General features: G+C 52.5%; 11 protein-coding genes across 11 annotated transcripts in view; 5 read left to right on the plus strand and 6 right to left on the minus strand.

Annotated features, from left to right (window-relative positions):
- Positions 1-268, minus strand: part of Z520_09032 (uncharacterized protein) — a gene marked incomplete at both ends in the record, with an annotated part of 2,021 nt that extends 1,753 nt beyond the window's left edge. The window contains one exon of the mRNA XM_016779528.1: positions 144-268. Within this exon, the coding sequence (XP_016629239.1) occupies positions 144-268 (125 nt within the window). The remainder of the gene's footprint in view (positions 1-143) is intronic.
- Positions 269-3,081: 2,813 nt separating this feature from the next.
- On the plus strand, positions 3,082-5,447 carry Z520_09033 (uncharacterized protein; the record flags this gene model as incomplete). Its single annotated transcript, XM_016779529.1, has 2 exons — positions 3,082-3,437; positions 3,494-5,447. 2 exons carry the CDS (start codon positions 3,082-3,084, stop codon positions 5,445-5,447), a joined length of 2,310 nt encoding a protein of 769 aa, XP_016629240.1.
- A 726-nt stretch (positions 5,448-6,173) lies between these two features.
- Z520_09034 (uncharacterized protein) lies at positions 6,174-7,638 on the plus strand (the record flags this gene model as incomplete). The annotated part of the gene is made up of 6 exons (XM_016779530.1): positions 6,174-6,434; positions 6,484-6,597; positions 6,649-7,043; positions 7,092-7,200; positions 7,251-7,406; positions 7,456-7,638. The coding sequence occupies 6 exons, from the start codon at positions 6,174-6,176 to the stop codon at positions 7,636-7,638; spliced, it is 1,218 nt and encodes a 405-aa protein (XP_016629241.1).
- A 477-nt stretch (positions 7,639-8,115) lies between these two features.
- Z520_09035 (uncharacterized protein) lies at positions 8,116-11,082 on the minus strand (the record flags this gene model as incomplete). The annotated part of the gene is made up of 2 exons (XM_016779531.1): positions 8,116-9,204; positions 9,439-11,082. 2 exons carry the CDS (start codon positions 11,080-11,082, stop codon positions 8,116-8,118), a joined length of 2,733 nt encoding a protein of 910 aa, XP_016629242.1.
- A 1,409-nt stretch (positions 11,083-12,491) lies between these two features.
- Z520_09036 (uncharacterized protein) lies at positions 12,492-13,227 on the minus strand (the record flags this gene model as incomplete). The annotated part of the gene is made up of 2 exons (XM_016779532.1): positions 12,492-13,100; positions 13,150-13,227. 2 exons carry the CDS (start codon positions 13,225-13,227, stop codon positions 12,492-12,494), a joined length of 687 nt encoding a protein of 228 aa, XP_016629243.1.
- Positions 13,228-14,566: 1,339 nt separating this feature from the next.
- On the plus strand, positions 14,567-15,867 carry Z520_09037 (phosphoglycerate kinase; the record flags this gene model as incomplete). Its single annotated transcript, XM_016779533.1, has 2 exons — positions 14,567-14,632; positions 14,680-15,867. The coding sequence occupies 2 exons, from the start codon at positions 14,567-14,569 to the stop codon at positions 15,865-15,867; spliced, it is 1,254 nt and encodes a 417-aa protein (XP_016629244.1).
- Positions 15,868-16,079: 212 nt separating this feature from the next.
- On the minus strand, positions 16,080-16,508 carry Z520_09038 (uncharacterized protein; the record flags this gene model as incomplete). The annotated part of the gene is made up of 2 exons (XM_016779534.1): positions 16,080-16,297; positions 16,355-16,508. The coding sequence occupies 2 exons, from the start codon at positions 16,506-16,508 to the stop codon at positions 16,080-16,082; spliced, it is 372 nt and encodes a 123-aa protein (XP_016629245.1).
- An 823-nt stretch (positions 16,509-17,331) lies between these two features.
- Positions 17,332-19,605, plus strand: Z520_09039 (uncharacterized protein; the record flags this gene model as incomplete). The annotated part of the gene is made up of 1 exon (XM_016779535.1): positions 17,332-19,605. One exon carries the CDS (start codon positions 17,332-17,334, stop codon positions 19,603-19,605), a length of 2,274 nt encoding a protein of 757 aa, XP_016629246.1.
- Positions 19,606-19,693: 88 nt separating this feature from the next.
- On the minus strand, positions 19,694-20,239 carry Z520_09040 (uncharacterized protein; the record flags this gene model as incomplete). Its single annotated transcript, XM_016779536.1, has 1 exon — positions 19,694-20,239. The coding sequence occupies one exon, from the start codon at positions 20,237-20,239 to the stop codon at positions 19,694-19,696; it is 546 nt and encodes a 181-aa protein (XP_016629247.1).
- A 1,538-nt stretch (positions 20,240-21,777) lies between these two features.
- Z520_09041 (NADP-specific glutamate dehydrogenase) lies at positions 21,778-23,307 on the plus strand (the record flags this gene model as incomplete). Its single annotated transcript, XM_016779537.1, has 4 exons — positions 21,778-22,231; positions 22,284-22,386; positions 22,439-22,490; positions 22,543-23,307. 4 exons carry the CDS (start codon positions 21,778-21,780, stop codon positions 23,305-23,307), a joined length of 1,374 nt encoding a protein of 457 aa, XP_016629248.1.
- An 877-nt stretch (positions 23,308-24,184) lies between these two features.
- Z520_09042 (uncharacterized protein) lies at positions 24,185-25,021 on the minus strand (the record flags this gene model as incomplete). Its single annotated transcript, XM_016779538.1, has 1 exon — positions 24,185-25,021. The coding sequence occupies one exon, from the start codon at positions 25,019-25,021 to the stop codon at positions 24,185-24,187; it is 837 nt and encodes a 278-aa protein (XP_016629249.1).
- Between the last annotated feature and the right edge of the window lie 346 nt (positions 25,022-25,367).

The following is a 25,367-nucleotide window of genomic DNA, read 5'->3' on the forward strand; positions in this document are numbered from 1 at the left end:
TGACAATGGTGGTGGATTCAATATCGATTTCAGTAGTAACGTCCACGATAGTTGTTGGTTGGACCGATATCTCGGTGGTTGTGTCGGTGATATAGACTGTGTCGGTTGTAGTGACTGTCACATATTCTGTTGACACCGACCACGCAGTAGAGTAGACGGTAGCACAGGAGCTCGACCCCCAACCGCTGTCTCCGCCGTTCCCAGCCTGAGTCAGGGTGACAAGAAGAGTGGCGGCAAGGCCGGCAAGCTTCAGCCTCATCATACCCATCTTGAAGTTGAACGAATGTACAACGAGTGACTGAATAGCGATTGTGGGGTGGAAGTAGTATCTGAGGATAGAGAGATGAGAAGAAATCTGGGAGGTTGATCCATACCATGTCTGATATATGAGGTTTGCAGGTCCTGTCCTGTTCCTATTCACTCGCGCGTCATAACTACCACAATCAGCGGTGTCTCAACGGAAGCGATGTTACCTAGTACCGCCAGGTCAATGGCTTGCGTATCGGGCCAGGTCGAGCGGGCCAGCTTTGGGCCGTGCTGGTGCACGTGTACAAAGGACAGTGAACTATTTTCACCACCCCAGCCGCGATCATTGCTTTGAGGACGCCACTGACCGTAGGAGGGGATGCAAACCTGCTTGGCGCTGCGAATAGCAAGGAGCTTGGACCTCTGATTGCCGCCAATCGATAAATGTCCAGGATTCTGGAGGAAGCCACAGTCTTCACGCCTCGGCGTCCCAGGTCCGCCGAATGAAGAGTATGGCTAGGGCCGGGGGATTAGGCAGAGGCTATCGAGCCCACGGATAGGTTCCCCACCAGGTCTTTCATGTTCCTTGCTAAGCTCGAAGGACGAGAGAAGATTTGGGGCGCATTTCGACTCGTTGCTCAATTGTTCGGGCGCAGGAGCGCACGCGGCTGTGAGTTGTGAACCTAGAAACGGGATGCAAGATGTGATTCCCCATTACAACGGACATATTTACCAATCGATCGAAGCACTAAACTCAGTTGTGTCTTTGTGAGACGGAGAAATGCCGAAGAGGGGAGCCCTGACAGCTTGTGAAGATGGCTCGAAGAATCGATCCACTTGGAGGGTCGAGCAGGTGGTTGGGATGAGGCTGAGAATTCCCAGTACAGTATGGATGCGGAGAAAAACCAGGCCTGTCATGCCGGTGGTGTGGGAAGGAAGCGGGACCTTTCTCAGAGACATTTTGGGCATTGGAAGGGTCGGCTAGGTATGCTTCGAGTAGAGCTGTCAATGCTCCAGACCCATGCAGCATGCAAGCCTCTCACGTTGTTAGTGGAGAGAAATGGCCCGTCTCTTTCTGTACTCGTCCAGCTGCAGCGAAAGGCGAGGTGCGAGCTTCGTGTGGTGAGTCGTGACGATAGGGCGCATGGGTAGCGTCACACTTCCCGTCCCAGAACAGCGTCTGGACTCATGGGCAAGGTGGACAATGTGGACAATGTGGACGTGGACGGAGTCATCCTTCACAGAATCCTGCGCGCTTCGTCGACTTTCGCATCGAGGTCGAAAGGATGCCGGCAAGATTGAAGTTGTCAGCCTGATGATGGTCAAGGTTCGGGGGAAACGGCAACGGTGAGAATTGTTGATGAAGCTACCGAGTTGCAGTGGAGGCTCGCGACGGTGAGGTAGCAGGTGGCCGCAGAACAGTGAACACAGGCAAGTAGCGGGGGCCATAGCAGTGGCTTGGTGCAAGTTGATGGATACCCTCGCCCGAAGAGCCCACTAAAAATACGAGGCCACCCACCTAAAAGCAACTAAGCACCTAACATGCGTCTCAGCTCCGGGCCCCAGCGGGTGCCCCGACCCCAAGATCGGCAAGTCATGGCACGTGAAGCTTGATAGCAAATGATGGGGCTTGAATTCTGCACAGTTGGCAGCTTATTTGTCGCCGCCCTGCGCCGTCCCGTGCGGAGCTCCAACACTATTCGCAGCCTAGACCGGCACTGAACAGCGCACGCCAACCTCAGCTGGAACTTGAACTTCGCCATCAAACCATCCTTGAACCACATGCCAAAGTGGATGCTACCCACGGACCGAAAAGAGAACCCATCACCTCATCCTGTCGGTGCGCCGCTCTCCCAGTTCCTTGTCAGCAAAGGATTGCTCGCTCGATTCCTGGTGTCTCACAAGGGAAGGCTGGGAAAGAAAAAGGGAAAAGGTGACTTGCTTGATGGCGCACAAAGAATGAACGACAGAGTACCAGGTAACACTACCTAGTAGGAGTGCCGGTTGCATCCTTCAGTTGATGCACATCTTCTGACTTGCGATGAGGCTGAGTTCTACAAGCCGGCATATCCTACGATTCCACCACCCTACCATTTCTTAACGGCTGTTGTCTTTGTCATGGGATTACAGTCCGGAGCAGATTCCTATTTACTTTACCAAGCCGTGGGGGCTATGTTTTTACTCGTCTCAGTTAAAGCTATCTTTTTCTGGTCAACGGAGTCGACTCCAGTCACAGGTCGACTGAGCGGCTTAGCTTGCTCCAGCCTTTCTTTTCTGCCCGCTCTTTCGCGGCCTCAGGCTCAGTGCATGCAGTGAGCATCCCTGCTTGCTCACAGAAATCCCTGCAATGTTTTGCACCCTTCCTCCATCAGGCAGGCTCATTCTTGCGCCCGACTTCCCGTCTCTGTCTCCATTCTCTTTCTTTCTCCTGGGTGCGGGGCAATCGCTTGTTCTGCTCGCCATGACACCCAGCACCAATGCACGCAGACCGGCAGACTCACCCAACCACGGGCTGCATCATCGCTATTCCGGGATAGTTATGGAGGGCTTCTCGACAAGTCTTTCAGCGGCAGAAAAGAGCCCGAATACACTGGCTCGCCGATAACCTTCGCCACAACCTAGACTCTTCTAGCCGACATACTATTGCCGCAGGGACCACAGTCATCTGAGCCGTCGAGCCGATCAAGTCCTGTAGTGGTGGGAGGCTTTGACTCGCACCTCAGCTTCCTTGAAGCTGATGGAAGGCCGTATCTATAGCACGAGGGACGACCTGAGCCTCGTCGTTTGATTCTGAATTCTACCCTTCGAGATTTGTTTCACGTCCATAGCGCAATCATGTTTAGCATACTACAATGCAGCGCATGGGTATTTACCCTCTTTAGCCTTGTTCTATGCGACCATAACTCCAGCAACATCGGTCTCTGGGACAGGCCGAGAGCTGCCTTGATCAGAGACCATGTGTATCTCGAAGGTGGTTATATGCAAACTGGAGTCTGGAGCAATGGGGCGTGGAAATCTCTTGCGTCCGCCACCTCCTCCGAGGGCTTTCTGTACAAACTCAGTATGCATGATGCGTTTGATACCACCAAAGCCAACCCTGCATTATTCCAGTCTATCAATGAGGGACCCATCTCCAACTACTACCTCGACGGATATATGTTCGCCGACTATGACGAGTTTTATGCTTACGGGTATTTTTCCCACATCCTGCCTTACTGTGAAGTGATGTTGACACTTTTCTCTCAAGGGGCATGTTCTACAGTTCCGAGGACACTACAACAGACCGCACAGTGAACGACCCTCTGTACGATATCGCGCCGGACTCGAACATCCAGGCAGGTGTGCCAAATATTGCCTACTCCCCCGATAGTGGAAGTTTCATCCAAGACATAACAAACGGCGCCGGCGCCAATGCTCCGAGTGAGAACCTCAGCTTCTACTTCAGCGGCCTGTATAACGAAAATGGTACGGCCTTCTCCTATTTCAACCCGCCAACGGACTACTCTCCGTACCTCATCAAGGTCGACACTACCAACCAAGGGCACGCGCAATGGACGCGATCACTCTTGACAGATAGCAACATCACACTGCGATCCGAGGGTGCTCTTGTCTGGATTCCTGCTTCAACGCAAGGACTCCTGATTGCCATTGGAGGTGTCGTTTATCCTTCAGATTTGCACTTTTACGAAAGCACAGACAACGCAACGGACGTCGCGTTGGCAAAGACCTTTGTAACCGAATTTCCTGTATACGATATCGGTTCTGGTCAATGGAGTATACAGTCGCTTAGTCCAGAATCCGAAATACCCCCAAACCTGGCACAATTCTGCACCGTGGTCGCCTCCAGCGCGGACTATTCTCACCACGAGATCTTTGTCTACGGAGGATGGGATAGCGACGGGAATGCCTCGTATTCTGACGTGTGGATTTTGAGCGTGCCTTCCTTCACCTGGATCAATACACACGCTCCTGGAGACCCCAGACAAGGCCATGTCTGCATATCTCCATACCCTGACCAAATGATTGTTATTGGTGGGACGGGAACTTATGGAGCTGGGCTGCAAAGCAACAACAGTGTCGACGTCTTCAATCTGAACGACCTCAGCTGGACAGGCAAATACGATCCCACTGTTTATGATGATTACAAGCCTCCTGCGACTGTGATGAGTGTCATCTCTGCAACCCCGACGCCCAGCGGCATGTCCTCCCAGGTTTTCGGCTGGTTCAACCAAACTTATGAGAACAAGAACATGATTAAAACCTGGGGCCCTTACAGTACAACTACCAGCAGCGCACCCGCAAATACAGCCACGCACACTCAAACCTCGACACCACATCATCACAAAGACTGGGTGGTCCCAGTTGCTGTCACTGTTCCCGTTGTGGTTGGTGTTGCCTTCTTTGCCGGCCTTATCTTCTTGTGCTGTTGGAGGGCACGAAAAGACCGCCAACAAACGCAAGACACCTCTGAAGCCAACAACAGGAAGAGTCCTGTCTGGTCCTGGCTGCGGTCGACCTCTTCAGCCGCAGCTGGCAAAGACATTGGAACCGAGTCTTCAATCACTGAGGTGGAACATCCCCACTCTCCACCCCCAATGGCACAGACGTCTCCTCATGAACTCCCAGGATACTTTGGCATGAGTGGCACGGGGAGTAACCCAGAGCGCTGGTCGTCATCTACACCTGTACGATCACCAAGAGCTGAATACGATGGTCCAGTCGAAGGCCCAAACACCGAGGTGCATGAAGTTCACGGTTCTTCTCGGATTACACGTCCAGATGACATCTACTATGATATTCGTAACATGCCCATGTACCCGCCTAGTGTCGTCAGCGGTGGCCAACATAGGGCAACAGACAGCTCTTCATTCTCGCCAGCAGGCGAGTCCAACGCTCCTGCATCACCGAACACAACGTCAGTGGGCGTCGCAAGCTCTTCTTTTGCGGCAATTCCTGAGGGTGAAATGGCGCTCGGGGACGGGCACACCTCACCTTTTGACAGGGCAATTTCACCAATTGATCACCGGCGAGACCCGAGGCCGCCTGCGCATGGTCGCCAGCCCTCGGATGTCAGCAGTGCTCCATCGCTGCCATCGCCAGGCGGTGAGGATCAATCCGCTCTACCAAACAGGCCGAGAGCTTCACGAAGCGTCTCCGGAGATGATGTCGAAATCGAGGAGCCAGGGAATCGTACGATATAACACGGTGTCTGTGTCGCAAGTACAGTTGCAAGAAATTCCATTTCTTCGCAATCCTTTACTCTTCAGTCTCGCGAGGGTTGCGTGAACATTTTCTTACGTGTTTTCATGATTGGATGACACACAGGTATGAGGGCAACTGAGTCCATGATGTAACAAGGAGGTAATGGTTATATTTTCGTAGGCTGGTGGGCTCGAAGCTCAGATACAAAAGTTCATAGAGCAATCGAGTCTCGCCCAATGGTCACGGACGTAATAATTGTCCATAAAATATCTGGTATCGTCTGTTTTCGCAAAGCATCGTTTGGTGAGCATCGTTTGGTGAGCATCGTTTGGTGAGCATCGTTTGGTGGACATCCAGGGCGACGTCAATGCTGCGCCGAGCTGCTTCGCATTTGGCCTGGTTAGGCCGATATACCTTTTCTAAAACCCTGTTCCTCTGGTCCCTATCGAGTATGTTCGTTTTCTGACCCTAGCTACAACATGGTACATCGCCTCATGAGCAAGTCGTGAAGTCTCATGTCGCAAGTAGATTTCACTCAGTAGCTAACACGGTGTCGGTCCAAGGGTCAGGCAAGGCTGCAACCCTTTCGATGAGGCTGAGATGTGGACTCGGCTTGCTTGCCGCTTTTGTCGCAACTTGGACTGCATCATCGCGAGCTCGGTGCATACTGTGCTGCTCGGAACCAGAATATCCTGCAGTGACTGCACACAAACCACGCCAACATCATGGCCGACGAGGACCGTCCGCCCAAAGAGGGCATACAAAGCGGCCTCCCTCTAGACCCATCCTCGTTCGATGCTGATCCCCGCGTCTCTTGGTCGAAACTCGACAACAAATTCATCCTCGAAACCGAAGAGGGCAATGAGTTCGAATGGGACACTGCTCTGAAAAGATGGATTCCAGTGGTAGGCAAAAATTCGCAACATGAGAACCTCCGAGAAATTATCGCGCCCTCCATGATTTTCACAACATTCTTGCACTACGGTGTGAGGAACAGATTCTAACCTGCTCCCATGTTTGTTGTCTTCGTTGTAGCTGGACCAGTCATTGTTGGACCAACAAGGCGAAATCTACAAGGTTGCAGGTGTCGACGAGGATGCGACAACAACATCACAGAAGAAGAAACGGAAACAGTCAAACGGCGATGAGGTACGTGAGGCCCTGAGGTATCATAAACAATGCTGATCGCGTCTCCTTCAGTCAGGCAACAAGTCCAAGAAACCTCGAGTCAACACCGCTGTTTACGTGACCTCAATACCCCTCGATGCCGACCAGGAAGAGATCCAACATGTCTTTTCCAAGTGTGGTGTCATTGCAGAAGAGATCGACTCCGGCAAGCCACGAATCAAAATGTACGAGGATGACAAGGGACAATTCAAAGGCGACGCGCTTGTGGTCTATTTCAGACCCGAATCAGTCAATCTCGCGGTTCAAATGCTTGATGATACAGATTTTCGGTTGGGGACAGAAGGTCCAATGGGCAGGATGAGAGTTCAGGCAGCGGACTTCTCGTACAAGAGTCAACAGGATGTTCCGGCGAAAACAAGCAAGAGGGAACAAAAGAAGGTTATCCAAAGAACGGAGAAAATGAAGGCGTACGCTCAACCGACTCGTTTATGGACTTGAGGCTGATTGGCGTGCAGCAAACTCATGGACTGGGACGACGACGATCCGCAAGCCCTGCTGGATACGAGCTCGAGGTGGGACAAAGTCGTTATACTGAAGCATATGTTCTCACTTCAAGAGCTGGAGGTAGGCGGATCTTGCAGCACCACGAGTGATGCAGGGCTGACAGAAATCAGGAAGATCCAGCGGCGATGCTCGAAATCAAAGAAGACATCCGCGAAGAATGCGCGAAGCTCGGAGAGGTCACAAATGTTGTCCTCTTCGACAAGGAAGCAGAGGGCGTTGCAAGCGTGCGCTTCTCCAACGCGCAGGCTGCGGCTGCTTGTGTCAGAGTATGTCGTGCTAGTCCCCTTTCAACGTTACTGCTAACGCTGGGGGCAGCTCATGAATGGAAGATGGTTCGATGAAAGACAACTGGAGGCGTACATCGCAACCGGTCGCGAGAAGTTCAAGAAATCGAGCGACAAGAAGGTCAGCTTCGACGATGAGGACGATGACGAAGAAGAAGCAGAAGAAGGTGGCAGGTTGGACAAGTTTGGCTCATGGCTGGAACAAGAAAAATGACCGCAACTACAATGTGGCCGTCGATCCCTGGCTCAAAGCTGGTTTTCCACCGAACAAGAACAATCCTCTGCGTGGGAGGATTGCGGATAAAATCCCCCACCCGAGTCTAGAACTTTGATCTGGAGATTGCCACGATTGTTGTACTTGTAGGAATCAATACTATTAATTGGAGCAAAGGGGACCGCCTCTGCAACCTCGACTCAACACTCTTCACGCCCTGAAGGACCTCTTGGTGTGGTCGGCACCCTGCCTACCCCTGCCTCTCCTGTTCCTCACAGTGTTGTCCTCGGAGGGCTGGTTACCTTCATCTTCTTCCGACTCCCCTTCTTCGAGGATAGTATAGAGTGGCCTGCGCGGGAAGTCCTGCTCGCGACCTCTATCTTTCTTGGTCTGGTCGTCCGCCCCGCGGTCTTGATTCCCATCTGTCGGTCGGTCTTGCCCTCCCTCTATCTGTCAGTCTTGTCCACCCTCTGTCTGTCAGTCTTGTGTAGGGTTGTTTTCACTAGGCTGGTTTTGGGTAGGCTGTTTGTTTTTGAAGGCGTCGATTTTCGGAAGCGGAGCATCCTCTCCTTTCTCGAGACTTGAAATGTACTTGTTCCACGCGCGGCGGTCGGAATACCACTTTCGAAAGCTCGAGTACGCCTTCCTGTGGGGCTTGGCCAGAATCACAAGTATCTGTTCACGGCACACACCCTTGTTCAGGAGCTCAGTCGCATAGGTATCCAGCAAGTCCCATTTTGCATCCTCCTTCGGCACACTCTTCACGCTCGCGTCCTTCAGGTGCTTTCCAAGTTTGGCAAGCTTCTTCATGGCCTCCTTTGGGCATTTCGGACGATCTGGCTTCGGGGTCGTGCCTCTGGATTTCTGGAGCGGTTCATCCGTGAACAGATTTCTCCAGTTTGTGAAAGCGGCCATCCAATCTTCTTGGTTGGAGTATTCGGCACGTTCTGGTTTTGAAGGCAGGCGGTTTTCCAGAGTTTCAGCACAAACGTTGAGGGCTGCGAAGAAATCTTTCCAGAGCACACGAGCTACCTCCCGATCTCTCCTGTTCTGCCATACCTTCTTTGTGGGCCAAGCAGGCAGATGTTGATTCAAGGCGTCTGTGCGCATGCCAAGTTTCTCGATCCTCGACTCGAAATCGATGGGTGAGAGACGCTTAGAGCATCCTTCGCCCGCTCTGTCCTTTGCACCGTGAAGGTGCAGTTCACTTTCCCCAAGTCTTTTCCTGAACCACTCTCTGCGCTGGTCATAGTCAGTTATCAAGTCGTCCAGCTTTTGCGGACTTTCCGGCTGAGCGTTGCCTTCTGTGCCCGGCTTCGGTGTCCAGATCCCGGGTTGGGACCCGGTGGTTGGCACGGTGCCCTGCTCTCCATAAGGCGGCCACCGCCCTTCTGGTTCCCATTCCCAGAAAGCTGTGGTACCAATTGCACGCCCAGTTCTGTCAACATCATAGACTCCAAAAGTGGCGAGATTCTGCATGTAGAAGGCGAATTGGTCATCCGTGGCTCTCCATAACTCACAGGTGTGGGCATTCATGTTGAACTCGGTTGTTTGTTGTTTGATCACCTTCAAGTAATGTCAGTGTGTCAATGTCTACGAAAGAGTTAACTGTAGTAATTGTCATAGGCAAGGTGTGTCGGAGGATTTGGAAATCCGCCTAGGAACACAAGCATGGCTTGCTACAAGCACCGCGACTGATGGGACTTAACGCCATGCCAGCAAGCCTTTGACAACCTGGAGGAGCGGATATTCACAGGAAATAGCGCTGGGAACAGAACAGGGAATAAACAGCCGACGTACCTCACGTTCGACAATGTTGCCCGCATTATCTCTAACTTCTTGGAGCTGCCACTCGAACGGCCGTGAGGTTAGAATGGTCGTCGGGTCTGAGGACTCGTAGATTATTCGTCGACGAACAGTTTCATATCCTCCATACTCTTGCTCATGTCCTTGCTCCCACGCGCCGCAACACAACTCGATGGTTGGCTCAAAGGTACAGTATACCATTTTAGTCGGCTTGTCAGCCCCGGGGTTGTTGCAAAAGTCACGGTGTTGTGCTACAGCTACAATGGCCTCTCGCGGGCAGCTATGCGTCGGTACAGGAACTGTGGGATCGAAAGTGCGGGTCATTTTGGCTGTGGCCTCTGAAGGACCGACCAAGACAGTTCCTTTACGCGTTGGTTTACGCGTTGGCAAGGCCTGGGTCGAGGTTTGTGACGAGGAAGGCGAGGAAGTATGCGAAGACGAGTGTGATGTAACCAGAGACAAGAACGAACTGCCTCGAAGTATATGCGTCACCGTTCCATGTACCTCGATCTCAAGCGTCCCTTTTTGCGTTAGAGTCTCCGTGAGGTAGGAGATAACTGCTGATCCCGATGTAGTTGCGGATGGACTGGAAGCGGTCATCGAAGATGATATTGAACTTGGGGTTACGCCCTTCGAAGTCGAAGGTGCCGGCCTTGGTGTCAATGACATTGAGGGAGCGTACGTTGGCCCGTTGGTGGTGGGAATGCTCGCTGAAGGCATTGCTGGAGATCCAGTTGTAAAACTGCCGACAGGACCGGCGCTAGGGATTACCAATGACCCCGTAGGAACGGGAACCGCAGAACCAAGGCTTTGTTCCCCAGGAACGGGAGCAGATAGCGCTGGCGTACCTGGAGAACCTGGAAATGGCATTGGAGAAGGTACCGGTGCAAGGGCGGGTCCCAATCCAGGAGGCACAGCACCCCCAACAACCCCAAGAGCTGCTGGAACTGCTGGCGCGCCTGGTACCCCCGGCACTCCCGGCACTCCTGGGAGTCCTGGGAGTCCTGGCACTGCTGGTACGGCCGGTGCTCCTGGGATAGGCACCGGCGCGATATAGTTCCCCCCACCGACACCCCGAACAGCGTCGCCAGCAGTGTCGACTACTTGACCAGCCAGATGAGCTCCACCGTTCACAATGTCACCAGCAACATCAGCCACGCCGCCAACGATATCTCCTACTGCACCAAATGGGTTTGGCAGGCCGAACCCACCGCCTGACGCTTGCCCACCGGCCTGGGCTGGCTGAGGGGCCGGTAGAGGATTTGCGGCTGGTTGAGGGCCGGTTAGAGGATAGGCGGCCGCCTGTGAAGCCGGTAGAGGATAGGCGGCTGGTTGAGGGCCGGATAGAGGATAGGTGGCCGCCTGTGAAGCCAGTAGAGGATTTGTGACTAGTTGAGGGGCCGATAGAGGATAGGCGGCCGCCTGTGAAGCCAGACCTGCTGGAGCTTGTGCAATGCGGGTCACTGTGACTGGCGGTTGGGTGACTGTCTGAGCCAGTAGTGACGTGTACAGGTTGGTGATGGTAGTTTCTGTCGTCAGTAATGAGGTGATAATAGTCGCTGCTTGTGCAAAGCAGAATGGATAGGTTGTGGAGACAGAGGCCAGCAGGACGCTGAAGATAATCAGAGTAAACCTCATGACGGCAACCTCAGCAAGAAGAAAGTCGTTAGGTTGTTTGGAGTTGAGGAGGTGTCAAGTCCCAAGTTCGAAGAAATGCTAGACAGTATCGCAATATCTCTGAAGTAGGGGCGCCGCAGCCTTTTTTATACTGACAAAGATCTCTGTCCATGATATAAACTTCGTTGGAAGCGCCAAAAAATCCACTCTTTTTCAACAAACAGAGACTTGATCTGATGACCCAGAGTTGCTCTATGCAAGATGGTCTTGCGTGAAATGAGAGAAAAGCAAAAGAACCCTGAAAGGTTCAGAGCCTTACCAAGAGAGACGGTGGCGCTTGCAAGGCGATCCATATGGAAGGCTGGACTGGCTTCCAGACAGCGTGGATAGCACAACGAACAAGAGCCTCGAGTATAGCGGGCTGGCAAGAGTTTAAATTTTGCATTCGACAGCGAGACATGTTAGCTCTGCAGAGAGGGGGTCGAAATGCTTCGCCGCCAGATCCTACCAGAGGTTACGCCATTCTGTCAACTCACGTCCATCTGTTGACCATACGACAAAGTCGAAACAAGAGATGAGGTAGAGGAACCTTCGGGATCACTGGGGACGAGGCAGATCAAGAGACGTGCGTGGATGTGGTTTGGCAGCAAGGCCAAGGGACCCTACCGAAGTTTATGTCGACCCTGAACAGCCCAGCCCGAGGATAGCCCGGCCTCCCACAAACTTGACAAGGCTGTCAGCCTCAGCCTGGTCCAGACGCTTGCTCAAAATCCTCGTTGCTCGTTGGGCCGGCCGCGAAAGTGATAATAGTTGACCCCAGGTTAAAGGAGTTACGCGCTTTGACAGAAGAAATGCAGCATGGCTCCTGCCAGCAGGGAGAGATGTGGGAGGAAGACGTATGGCCCTCGACCTGCAAGATTGGAGTCCAGATCCGTCGGTAAGGCCAGATAGAAGCAGCTCAAGATAGGACGAGCCATTGACTTGGGACCGGCTATGAAGCGGGGTTGTTGAGGAAAAAGGCAGAATGGGCGGCGCCAGTTTGCTCAAACGCTTGGGACTTGACAAGAGGAATATCAACGGAAGCGTGGAGGGTAACGCCGTGCGCCGTAATTACACAGACGCATAGAATTTCGAACAGTTGACATATTCGCGCAGGCTGGAAGGATAGCGAACCTTTTCTCACCCTCCGCTCTAAGTCCGTAAACACGTAGTAGACCATCAGCTAGAGACGCGTGGGACATTGTTAGGACACCGACTAAGGGAAAAGGGATGTCTTCCCGCCGACGGAATAAGAACGAGAATATATTGGTGTTCTGTGCGCTTGCGCTCTGACCATGTACAATTTGTGAACCATTGTTCCACCTCAAACGCCGCTGGTGCTGATCATTGGGTATCTAGTCGCTGATGGAAGTTGTATGGCATGACCATTTTCATTGGAGACCTTGTGCTTCATCCTCGCTCGAATTGGTCAGACTGAGGTAGGCTGTCCAGGCGATTCCCACTGTGCTCACAAATGGGATCTGGAATTGGAGGGGCATGACGCGGAAGTTGAGGATCTGCACGGCCGGCCAGAGGATATAGTTCGCCCTCAAGGTGGGCAGATAAATGTCCTTGAACTTGGTCGCAACCTCCTTCCTTCCACCTCCTTCGGCTACCGTCATGAATGTGAAGAAACAGCAAAGACCAACCGGTGCGAAGATCAGCTGATCCATGGCCACTCTCTTCAGCGCTGGAACTGTGCCACTTTTAGGGGTGATGGGGAACCATTTCGTGAGACGACCGAACCAAAGAAATTGAAGTGGTGCCATCAAGAACCCGTAGGACATGAATCGAGTCAAGCGTTCGAAGTCGAAAGGTGGAGGTCCGCTGCTTCGAGGAGGGAGACCAGGCGACAACCTTGCGGGCTTTTCGTTCAGGTCTTCGAGTTCGACGCCAGAGGAGATGAGGTATCTCGAATCAGTCGTGGTTGGCAGCATAGCCTGTCTCTTTCGGACAGCAGTTATTGATTGTGCCACCGTATCCGCGATGCCACCAAGAACCTGTTGCACGTTCAGCCATCACCCAACCGTTGTAGGTTTGTCCACGTACCGCATTCGTGATCATGGTGGTTAGCACAGGCTTCTGAGCATAATAGGAGTTGAATTTGGCGACGAGGCGGGCGGCCATTGCTAACTCGACGAGGAAAATGATAGTGTGTAATAATGGCTGTCGAAGAAGAGGTGAGTGTCAGCTTCAAGAACGGAAAAACAAAGCTGTCGATTCCGGATTCGAAGGAGGGTGACGTACGATTCTGCCATATATGTAAGTACTGTTCAACCACGCCAACGACTTCCGTCTCGAGGTTTCCAGCATCGTGACGAGGAGGAAGTTGGAGAGAAGGTGAGAACCGGAAGGAGATGAGAGGTGCTGGATATTTGTGGGAAGATGAGGTCAACGACGTGGAGCGAGGCAAGTCTGTGACGACAGGGTCCCAACTTAGGGCGCGGGCTACAGCGGGCAAAGTGTCGGGCTTTGGATTTGTCGCGATGGTGCTGAAAGAGCGAGGAACGCAGTAGCTAGGGGTTGTCTTGTGCTACTGCGAATCAAGAATTTGGCTATTGTCCGTCAAAGGTCGTAGATGTTGTGTGGAACATGTAAATGAAAGAGTGAGGTTGGTGGTTGACAGCGTGCAGGAAGGGGCCACAAGCCAGGCCTGGAGGGAAAAGGGCTCACCAGAGGCCAGGCTATGCCTAGTGGCTGGTAAGGCCTGGTGAGGCCTAGTGAGCCTCGATGTTTCGAGGGTCTCCAGGGTCTGCGAGACCGGGTCTCGAAAGTCCGCATGACCACTCCTCCGCGCCAGTCAGCATGGACATCCATCCATCCAGCTGATCCGATCAATACCCTGGGTTGGATAAGGGCAAGTGGTAAGAATGAGGGTCAAATAATAGCTATACAATTTCCTTGCGGTCACATATGCATATGTGTTTCTCTTTTGTCTACGAGGCACTCCGTGTAAACATCGACAACATGGTAACTAGCAGCAAATCCGTCAACAAAGTCCTCCTGGTCCCGCCAGGTTGCTGGCATGTGCAAGCTGCTTGCATTTGGCACCGTCCATACCGATCTGGACCTTTTTATCATGAGAGATTCGAATGATGCGAAGCAGCAAAAGCTTCAAACCCCATGCAGGGCCTTGCATAGTCATTCTAGGCGAGAACGTGCGATGAGTGAGATACCGCTTGCTAACAGAACCTACCTATGGGGACAACCCAGGTCGAGCAGCCTGTGACGTCGGCTTCCGATGCAGATGCGTGCCTGTATTTTTCACAATCACCCCACCAGTTCCGTTCTATTGAGCCCAACCCGGGTTGACCCCTCCGACAAGTCCCAATAAGTTCAACAGGTTGAGTCGGTTTCTGTTCACAGTTCCGTAGCTCAACCAGCTTTCTCTTTCCCTTTCTCTTATTTTCACATTGAGCAAAAGTTACATTTTTGTTGCAAGATTGTTATTCCGACCTATTCCAACATGTCTCTGTCTAACAAGCTCGCCATCACCGACATCGACCTCAAGGGCAAGCGCGTCTTGATCCGAGTATGTCTGGTTCACATTGCCGTCCTGTTCTTGCTGACCGTGTTCAGGTTGACTTCAACGTCCCGCTTGACGCCGACAAAAAGGTCACCAACAATCAGAGAATAGTTGGCGCTCTACCTACCATCAAATACGCCATCGACCATGGAGCCAAAGCCGTTATCCTCATGTCCCACCTCGGTCGCCCGGACGGGAAGAAGAATCCTAAATACAGCTTGAAGCCTGTCGTACCCGAGCTCGAGAAGCTTCTAGGCAAGAGTGTCATCTTTACCGATGACTGCGTTGGTCCTGAGGTAGAAGAGGTCGTCAACAAGGCCAGCGGTGGCCAAGTCATCTTGCTCGAAAACCTGCGCTTCCACATCGAGGAAGAAGGGAGCTCCAAGGACAAGGATGGCAACAAGGTCAAAGCCGACAAAACAGATGTTGCCAACTTCCGGAAGGGCCTGACCGCGTTGGGTGACGTGTACATCAACGACGCCTTCGGAACCGCTCACCGAGCTCACAGCTCCATGGTCGGAGTAGAGCTACCTGAGAAGGCATCCGGCTTCTTGATGAAGAAGGAACTCGACTATTTTGCTCAGGCCCTCGAAAACCCCAAGCGACCATTCCTTGCCATCCTCGGTGGTGCAAAGGTTTCGGACAAGATCCAGTTGATCGACAACTTGCTTGGCAAGGTCAACATCCTGATCATTTGCGGTGGTATGGCTTTCACGTTCAAAAAGACCCTCGAAGGTGTCAAGATCGGCAACAGCTTGTTCGACCAAGCCGGAAGTGAAAAATGCGCCGAGCTGGTGGAAAAGGCCAAGAAGAACAACGTCAAAATCGTCCTACCCTGCGACTATATCACTGCGGACAAATTCGACAAGGACGCCAACACGGGTACCGCGACTGATGCTGAAGGCATCCCTGATGGCTGGATGGGCCTCGACTGCGGCGAAAAGAGCATCGAACTGTATAAGGAAGCCATCGGTGAAGCGCAGACGATTCTTTGGAACGGGCCGCCGGGCGTTTTTGAATTCGACAAGTTCGCCAATGGCACAAAACAGACCTTGGATGCCTGCGTAGCAGCAGCCCAGGCTGGCAAGATTGTCATCATCGGTGGAGGTGACACAGCAACTGTCGCAGCAAAGTATGGCGTGGAGGACAAGTTGAGTCATGTGTCAACCGGCGGTGGTGCAAGCCTGGAATTGCTGGAGGGCAAAGATCTGCCCGGCGTGGTTGCCCTGTCTAGTAAGTAGTCTACATCCTCCATGATCGACGCGCGCACGATTGATTGGTATCGAAGCAAGCGGTACTGCGAGACCAAACCTCTGAGGGAAAAGCAAAGCAAGACAGTTCATTGTTGTATGATAGTTTTCTCCTCCCACGAACTGCTAGAAGGGAACATGCCGTATCTTTAACCATTGATGCCCTTTTCCATGATACCCAGACGCCATGCCATGCACTGCTCTCATGTGACAAGCCCTATTTGCTTGCTTCGACTTTCTTCAACTCCTCCCTGCGTGAAATGGTCAGTTTCATGGAGAATTGCAGCGGAGAGACATGTGATGTCGTCCGGGACATACTTCAGTTGCTTGCTGAAGTCTTCATTCTCGTCATCATCGTCCCAGCTCTCCTCCCAGAGATGTGTAGTCCCGCCGGGTACTTCTGCGTCTTCCTGCGACCAGTCTGTTCGGAAATGTGTCAACATAATCCCTTCGATCGCATCTTCTTTGCTCTACGCACCTTCAACCGGAAAATCCTCAAACTCGTCGTCTTCCTCGAGCATGGCTGGAGGCGGATTTGAAGCTGTCTTGGAGGCTTGGGCAGCATCGACTTCGGTTTTCTGAGTCGGCTGCATCTTCGTGGTTGGTGCGTTGGAGGAGCCGGAGGAGGACATCGTGAACAGGTGGGTGAACGCAGGCTGCGGGTCAAGTACGTAGTCCTGCGGCAAATAATAGCAGAGGCCAAAAACAGACAGAAGTCCCTTCTAAAATCGCGGTCAGAATGACAGCCGGCTCTTTCTCTCAGAAATACAACCGAGTGCGGCGCGACGAGGGAGCTTTCTCGGTACAGTAGGTAACGAATGAGGAACTGCGTGAGTTGCTGGTGGCTAGTGCCAGTGTGGTGTTGAAGATGGGATCTCTGAGCCTGCAATTCCTTAAGTCGTTGGTAGCCTGTGATTAGCCAGCTTGGTACCCCGTTGTGGGCTCGGATAGACAGGACGCTAGTGACTCAAACAAGCCTTGTAACAGGCACAACGAGGCACAAATGCAGCATGGCATGCGATGCCGCAGCACGGGCATAACACGCAAACTCCACAGATCCTGCCTGATGTTCGTCATCACGGCTCCTTCACAGGCAAACCGCTCAATTTACACCATCCCTTAACGAGTACATGCCGTTGGTACTCGGTACTTTTTGCAGCCAGCCAGCGGTGGTGGCGGGGGCCGGAACAAAATAAGCTCGATCCTCGTCCTTTGGCTGAAACCGACGTCTTCCCTTGATCCCCTTTTCCTCTTCTCTTGATTAGTTCGTATGTTCGAGGTAATATCTTGTTCTACATCTACCCGAAGTACTCAAGACCCTCCGATTTGATGTGTTAAGATACTGCTGTGTTCGATTTGCCCTGCTTTTTTTCCACCCCCGAAACCTTCGATTGAAGCAGACTCGGCCAGGCTTTACAGGTTCTTCGTCCTTATTCCGACCCTTCGACTTCAAGGATGCACAGAGTCGGACGATGGTTCGACCGCGGCCGTGCCTCGGTCAATGCTTCAACGCACAGCTTGGACTCTCTAGAGGAGTCTCAAAATCTAGAGACCGCCATGCGGGCTGTAGACCGAATCATGGATGACGATATCAAGGGTGCTGAAAGAGGCCTTGCCGAGGGCAACTCCTCATTTCACAAGCTTGCCAAAGGCACGCTGGCCTTCATGAAGGCTGCGTTGGGATTCGAGCAGGAATTCATGAAGGAGGCTTCGGAAACGCTCTACGAGGCCGAATCCAGTGCTTCAGCCAGTCACGCGAGGGCTCAGCACGACTCACGTGCTTTTCAATCCACCATCTATGAAAGAGGCTCAGAATTTGCACTGTGCCAGGCAGAGGCCCAGATCATGTCTGCCGTGGTTGCCGTGCTCAATGAGAGTCTGACCGAGTCTCTGCGAGGGTTCTATAAACTCCGCAAAGCATATATTACCCTTGACAGCCTCGTGCAAATGGAAATCAACTTTAACCGCACGCGGTCGAGCAGCAGTCTGTCAGCTTCCAGACATCAGTCCACTGACAGTTTGCACTCATCAGCCTCCGAATTGTCAGTCCGCTCGTCTTCAGGACGGCCAGAAGCCCATCCTCCGCTCCACCAAGTCCAACCTGCTCAACCGTCTGGCCTCAGGAATGCGGAAGCCGTTGATACTCCATCAGACAGTGCCTCTGACGATGAATTTCATGAAGCAGACGAGACCATTGCCGTTACAGACAGATACAACGGTCGCGTGGAGGTTGAAGTCGAGTCGGACCCTACGACGGAACTGGACCTGGAAATTGAGCAAATAAATATACGCTCCTCAGAAAGCGTGCTGAATCGATCGACAACGGCGACGATGGGATTGCTCACAGAAGGACCCGACTCGGAAGTTTTTAACAACTCGCTTGATGTTTTTATTCACTCGGGAACCAATCTCATGTCTGGCTTGCTGGCGCTTCTCATCTCCATCATCCCCCCAGCGTTCAGCAAACTTCTGTCAATCGTCGGATTTCGCGGTGATCGAGAACGAGGCATTCGGATGTTGTGGCAGGCTAGTAAGTTTCCCAACATCAACGGCGGGATGGCAAGCTTAATCTTATTTGGCTGGTATAATGGCCTGGTCGGGTTTTGCGATATCATTGCGGACGTGGATCCCTCGAAGCCAGACGATGTCGAAGCGTATCCTGCTAAGCGCTTGGAGATACTGCTGCTCGAGATGAGGAAGAGATATCCCAACAGCAATCTCTGGATCGTGGAGGAAGCAAGAACAGCGGCCTCTAAAAGGAACCTTGATCAAGCCTTGGCTATTCTTGCTACTCCTGGCAAGAGTCAACTAAAGCAGATCGAAGCGGTGCACATGTTTGAAAAGAGTTTGAGTGCCATGAACGCCCACAGATACCAATTGTGTGCGGACTCCATGGTAGCGTGTGTGGACCTAAACGCGTGGTCTCGCGCTTTGTATTATTACATTGCCGGTGCCGCCCACCTTTGCTTCTACCGCCATGACAAAACTCTCTCCAGTGAAGAGAGAGAAAAGCATGCCAATCTTGCTGAAGAAATGTTCAAGACGGCGCCAACCAAAGTCGGAAAGAAAAAGATGATGGGTAGGCAACTGCCCTTCGACATGTTCGTGGTGCGCAAGATTTCGAAATGGGAAGAAAGGGCTTCTCGGTGGAATTGCAGTTTCGTTGATGCTATCGGCGTGAGCCCACTCGATGAGATGATATTCCTCTGGAACGGCTTCAAAAAGATGAACGAGCCGCAGCTGCAGAAATCCTTGGACAACCTTGCATGGTCCGAATGCACACCTAACTGGAATAAGGAGGATGTCGATGAGTATGCGATCCATGACATTCTAAAAGCTATCATCTTCAGAAACCTCCGCCGGCATGAGGAATCAAAGAGCCTGTTGAAAAGAAAGCTGTTGACTCAAGGGGCCCATGAATTCAGGGGCTCGAACAAGGATGACTGGATGGCTCCAACCGCACATCATGAGATGGCGGTTAATCTGTGGATGCAGAGGACAGCGTACATTCAGCAAAACGGGGCCACGTTCATTAGAGACCCCACAGAGAAGGTGCCTCCACTGGACCTCGTTCATGATGCAAAATTGGTTCAAGAAGCAAAACACCACCTGGAAAAGGCAAAAGGCTGGGATAAGTACGAACTCGACGCCCGACTGGGGCTGAAAATCACGTCCGCTCTCAATGCCGTGAAGAAATGGGAACAGAAACATCCAAATGCACTGCGATGATGCAGTCGGTGTCCCCAGGCGCCATGCTCAGTGCCGAGTTTTCAATGATACCCGTCAATCAAGGTGTCACCGCTGACCATATCATTGATCAACTATTCCTACTTTCGGTTCGGGTTCGCTCTTTTGCCTCCCTTGGCAGCTTCAGGCTGAGAAAATGAGTCCCTTCCAGAGGTGTCTCATAATATGCGGCGATGTTTTGGAACCCGAAGTGGCGGTACATCCTTAATGCTGTGGTCATGCTCGGCAGGGTGTCCAGCCTCATTTCATCGTACCCAAGCTTCTCTGCTACGGCAATGACGGCGGAGGCCAGGGCTTTGCCGACTCCAGTCCCTCGCCCCGCTGGCGTGACGTACAGGCGCTTCATCTCGCATATCTTACCTCCCACTTCAGTAGAGGGGAGAGGCCGCAGCCCGACACATCCGATAGCGAGCCCAGCCTCGTTCCGGGCCAAGAGCAATTCTCCTTGCGGAGGGGAATACTTCCCTGGCATTCCCGCCATTTCGTCGTCAAAATTTTGGAAAGATAGGTCGAAGCCTAACGACTCAGCATAGGCATAAAAGAGAGCAATGGTATCTGACAGGTCGCTTGGAAGTCGCACGGGATTTATGGAAAAGCTGGCTACCTCTTCAGCCATTTGGAGCACGGCGAGGTTATCTATTTGGCAAAGGGAAGAGTGCACAAGAATTCAAGCAAATGGCGTGGCTCACGGTCAACCATAGACTTGGGGTGCAGTGTTTGGGAAGTTGTTCTCCGTCTTTGCTTTTGGCATGCAATTGTTTGGAGCAAAGGGAAATTGTGTGACTCAGGCGAGTGCATGGGAGATCCAGGCTCCGCGGCGAAGTGTCTGCCTCCGGCTGTGTGTCGACCTTCCCCCACTCTGGTGCGTCGTGCCGCTTCACCCTTGACTTGACACTTATGAGTAAATTGCTCCCGAAGATCTTTGGCTTCTCAGATGCAGGGATGGGAGGTAGTCGAGAAAGAATTTTCTGCTTCACGTGTCCAACTGCTAACTGTGCCCCGGCTTCGTGGAGAAAACTCTTCCAGAAGGACAAGGCTTCTGCTCTCTAACGCTGGACGTGGTGGGACATTTTTTTCCTCATCGTCAGCTGGCTCTAGAGCTCGGGTACATCCGAGTCGCTCGTTCAGGTGTCTAGCGAGAGAAAGAAAATTTGCACCCAGAGGCTGCGGGCGTTCTTAGCGAGGGGCATTGCTTCTGAGGCCACGGACACGGGAGTCGGATGGATTAAGGAACTTCAGGTTGCTTTACCTAAGAAGCTTTTGGGGGGCAGCAAGCCATGCACAGCGACATCGGATCGAGCAAAGTCAGGACGGAACAAGCAGGACCAGCCGCTCAGCACCACCAGCATCTGCACTCCACAGCCGCAGTAACAATAGGCGGAAGGACGAAGAGTCTCGATAAGACGCGTGGATAGAACTTGAGGCCCGTAGCCAGGGCGCTGCAGGGCGCGCATCACTGATTCAGCAGGTTCGTCATTGTCATCAGCTCCCAAGCTACCAGTGGGTGCCAGGTACCAAAGCCCCCCACCCACCCCTAGATCCTCGATACCCTCTACTACCGCTATTCTTGGGTGACTACCAGGTATTACTCGCTGGCATCACGATGTTGGGGCCCTTCTTGAGGTGCCCTTAGTCCCATCCCCAGTCTCCACTGCAGCTCTATCAACTCCGACCTGCGCACCCTCCCTTATCGAACCAATGGACGCGCTCACTCTCAGCCTTTACAAAATTTTGTCAACACCGGCTTGACAGAACAGTTGTCGATACGATGGGTTCTGGACTCACCTTTTCTCCCCTTGTGCCTCAGATAAGCTAGGTCGAGCAAAATTTTGGCCCTGCTAGCTGCACATACATCATGGTTGTGCAAGGTCCGAGGATGTGGGATGGCTGTCGGTGGGTGTCGTCACCTTTCAAACTGACGTACTGATAGATTTTTTTCTGCTGCCAAGGTGAAGAGCTGCAGCTGTAGAGTACAGAAAGAGCTCATCCAGACCGAATGACGCCTTGCTGGACACTCACTTCTGGCCATTATATTGTGGACGTTTTTCTCTCCTCTCCTACTTTTGCTCCTACTTCTAACGCAAGTTTGTCTCCGAGTGTCGGTCTCACTTCGTTGTTTGCTGATCTCTGCCACTTCACAACCCCCCCAACAACATGACGAACATCCCCTCTGAGCCTGAGTTCGAACAGGCATACAAAGAGCTTGTTTCTAGTCTCGAAAACTCGTCGCTCTTTGAGAAGAACCCAGAGTACAAGACAGCCCTCAAGGTCTGCTCCATCCCCGAACGAATCATCCAATTCCGAGTGGTGTGGGAAGACGACAAGGGCCAGATCCAAGTCAACCGGGGATACCGTGTACAATTCAATTCGGCGCTTGGTCCTTACAAAGGCGGCCTCCGATTTCATCCCACTGTGAACCTTTCTGTCCTAAAATTCCTGGGATTCGAGCAGATCTTCAAGAATGCGCTCACTGGATTGAATATGGGAGGTGGAAAAGGTGGCGCAGATTTTGATCCCAAGGGTAAATCAGACAATGAAATCCGCAGGTTCTGCTGTGCTTTCATGAGCGAGCTCGGAAAGCACATTGGCGCGGACACAGATGTTCCTGGTAAGCCCCACGAGACCACTTACTCAATTCGGTTGGCTGATCATGTGGACAGCGGGCGACATCGGTGTCTCTGGACGAGAGATCGGCTGGCTATTTGGACAATACAAGAAACAAACCAAGCTGTGGGAAGGTGTTTTGACTGGAAAAGGAGGCGAGTTTGCAGCGCGTACCTCTGAGAAAATACAAACCCTGACAGATCGCAGGCAGCTGGGGCGGCTCGCTCATCCGACCAGAAGCGACAGGATATGGTGTCGTCTATGTGAGGAGGACCCCTCTATTGCGGTGAGCAACATTTGACTGACAGTTGCCAGTACGTCGAGCACATGATCAAATATGCCTCCGGTGGCACCGAATCATTCTCAGGCAAGAGGGTTGCGATCTCTGGCTCTGGGAATGTGGCCCAATATGCTGCCCTGAAAGTGATTGAGCTAGGAGGAACTGTCGTGTCCCTGAGTGATAGTAAAGGTGCCATTGTCGCCACCACCCCTCAGGGTATTGACCCAGAGATGATCGAAACGATTGCAACACTCAAGGTGGAGCGGAAACAGCTCTCCGAGGTCGCCCACACCTCGGCATTCAGCAGCAAGGTTAAATACATCGACGGTGCGCGACCGTGGCTTCACGTCGGCCAAGTTGATGTGGCTCTTCCCTCGGCGACGCAAAACGAGGTATCTGGTGAGGAAGCCGAGGGTCTAATCGCAGCTGGCTGCAAGTTTGTGGCCGAAGGAAGCAACATGGGATGCACGAAGGATGCGATTGACGCCTTTGAGGCACAGAGAAACTTCAAAAAGGAGAAATGGGTCTGGTACGCACCCGGAAAGGCTGCCAACGCAGGTGGTGTGGCAGTTTCCGGTCTCGAAATGGCCCAAAATTCGGCACGCATCAAGTGGACGGCGGAAGAGGTGGACGAGAAGCTGAAGCTCATCATGAAGAACTGCTTCGAGAACGGGCTGCAGACCGCGAAGACATATGTCACCCCGAAGGAGGATGAATTCCCCAGCTTGGTGGCCGGCAGCAATATCGCTGGATTTACTAAGGTCGCCGCAGCCATGAAAGATCAAGGCGACTGGTGGTAGACGCCGGACGGGATCTGGTAAGATAAAGAAACGCTATGACTTAGATACCTACCTAGGTAGGTACTATTTTGATCCCTTGGTATTCACTGTAGGTTGGAATATCTTTTTCATAAGATAATGGACCAGACCTCAGACGTACCTGGTAGGTAAGGAGCCACTGACAGGATGACTTGGCTCGTGTCGCAACACCGATTCTTCTTCCTCCGCATGGGGCCGATCACCCCCAACCAAACGTGCCGCTTTTAAAACCACTTCCTCGAGACTCACCCTCACCCTCTTACCTTCCACTTACCTAGCTCCTTGCCCTTCCTGTCGCCTTTTACCTGGACGGTCCCGTTTCGTCCTATAATTATATCTGTACGCCTGGTCACAGTGGGTATGGCTTATTTAGGGGTCTCCCAGGATAGGATCAATCGAGAGGGAGCATTTGGTGGCTGCTGTTGGGGCCCCTAAAGAATCCTCGTGGTTTGTCCCGTTCAAGCTTACCTCGTCACGGAGCAAGAAGGAAGCAAGGCGAGTCCGGAGTAGCTGCGCAATTCGTGGAAAAGCCAGGCACATCTCAGCCCTTCTCAGAGTGGATCCGGTGTGCGAAAAGCAGGTCCCAAAAACAATCAACACCAGAAGAAGAAGATTGGAAAAGGAAGTGTCACGAGTTATTCAATATCGTCCCTCCAATTGGCAAATGTACCATCGATTGGCTTACTAGATTATTACTCGCTTCCTCCGACTTTGCAATGGGGCAGCCATCTTTCCAAAGAAATTTCTGTCCAATGTTTCCAATCGTTCTCCTCCGGTCCACTGCGCATGAACCCCCTTAGTATTATTATGTTTTCATATACCGCTCCTCCCCCACTTCCGTCTACGCAACTCGATCTCATCACGCCACCAAAACCTCTGTCAACGTGATCGTCGGCCCCTCAACGTCGTCTCCATCATATAAATACGTCGGATCACTGGCAAACACGAAAAAGGTCGTGCCGCAATCAAGGTTCCCGTCGACGATGTCACACACCGCGTTGTCGCCGCTATCGAAGAAGAATACTCTCGAGAAGCCGCCTGTGATAGGGGTCTGCAGAGGCTCGCCGGTCTCGACGTCGATCAAGTTGCACGCATCGTTGAAGGTGAACTCGGTGGCGCCGACTATGTCGGAGAACTCGGCCGTTTCGTCCACGACGGAGACGTATTCGCCGTCGTCGGCGGTGCCGCTGCCGCTGGCTAGGAGGAGGAAGACCGGTTGGACGCCGCTGGGGTTGCAGCCGGTTGGGACGGCGGGGGTGGTGGTTGTAGTTGTAGTTGAAGTTGTAGTAGTAGTTGAAGTTGTAGTAGTTGTAGTAGAAGTTGTAGTAGTTATAGTTGTAGTTGTTGTGGTTGTAGTTGTACTCGTAGTAGATGTTGTGGTAGGAGTAGGAGAGCTCGTTCTCGTGCTTGAGGTCGTGCTCACGCTAGGGCTCGACGTTGATTTGGTGGTAGGCGACGTGGTTTTGGTACTCTTGGACGGGCTCGTCGTAGTCTTCAGTGTGGTGGGTGGGACTCGACCCCAGCCATTCTCCGGGCCAGACAGACTGGAGACAGGAGCAGGAGCCGGAACTGGCCAGTCATTCCAGATAGAGACAGCATCAGGACGCGATTCGGATCTTTTGCCCTCCCAAAACAAAGCGTTGCTAGCCGTGAGGAAGCATGCCGCCAACAGAGTGGCTTGAGAAAGAAAGTACATTGTTGTCAAAGGGTGAATGAAGGGCTGGTCAGGAGCCTGACCGGTAAAGCGAGTGTGTGAAACAAAAATGAGAGACTGAGAAGATGGACAGACAGGTGAAGCACAATGAGTCGAGCGAGAGAACTGAAATTACTTATGCCTCTACCTACCGACACAGGGAGGCCGATGACCTCACCTTTCACCTACTGATTACCTACCTAGGTAGGTATATGCCCATTTTGTCCAGAAAAGGAGGTGAACAGAGGAGTCGGCGTTTTGTTGTGGGTTTAGTGCTGAACAGGGGACGCCATATTGGTTGGATATTTCCTCCATGCCTTGCTCTGCACGGGGAGTTAGCTCGAACGTG

This window comes from Fonsecaea multimorphosa (assembly GCF_000836435.1).
Source record: "Fonsecaea multimorphosa CBS 102226 unplaced genomic scaffold supercont1.22, whole genome shotgun sequence".
Lineage (NCBI taxonomy): Eukaryota > Fungi > Ascomycota > Eurotiomycetes > Chaetothyriales > Herpotrichiellaceae > Fonsecaea > Fonsecaea multimorphosa.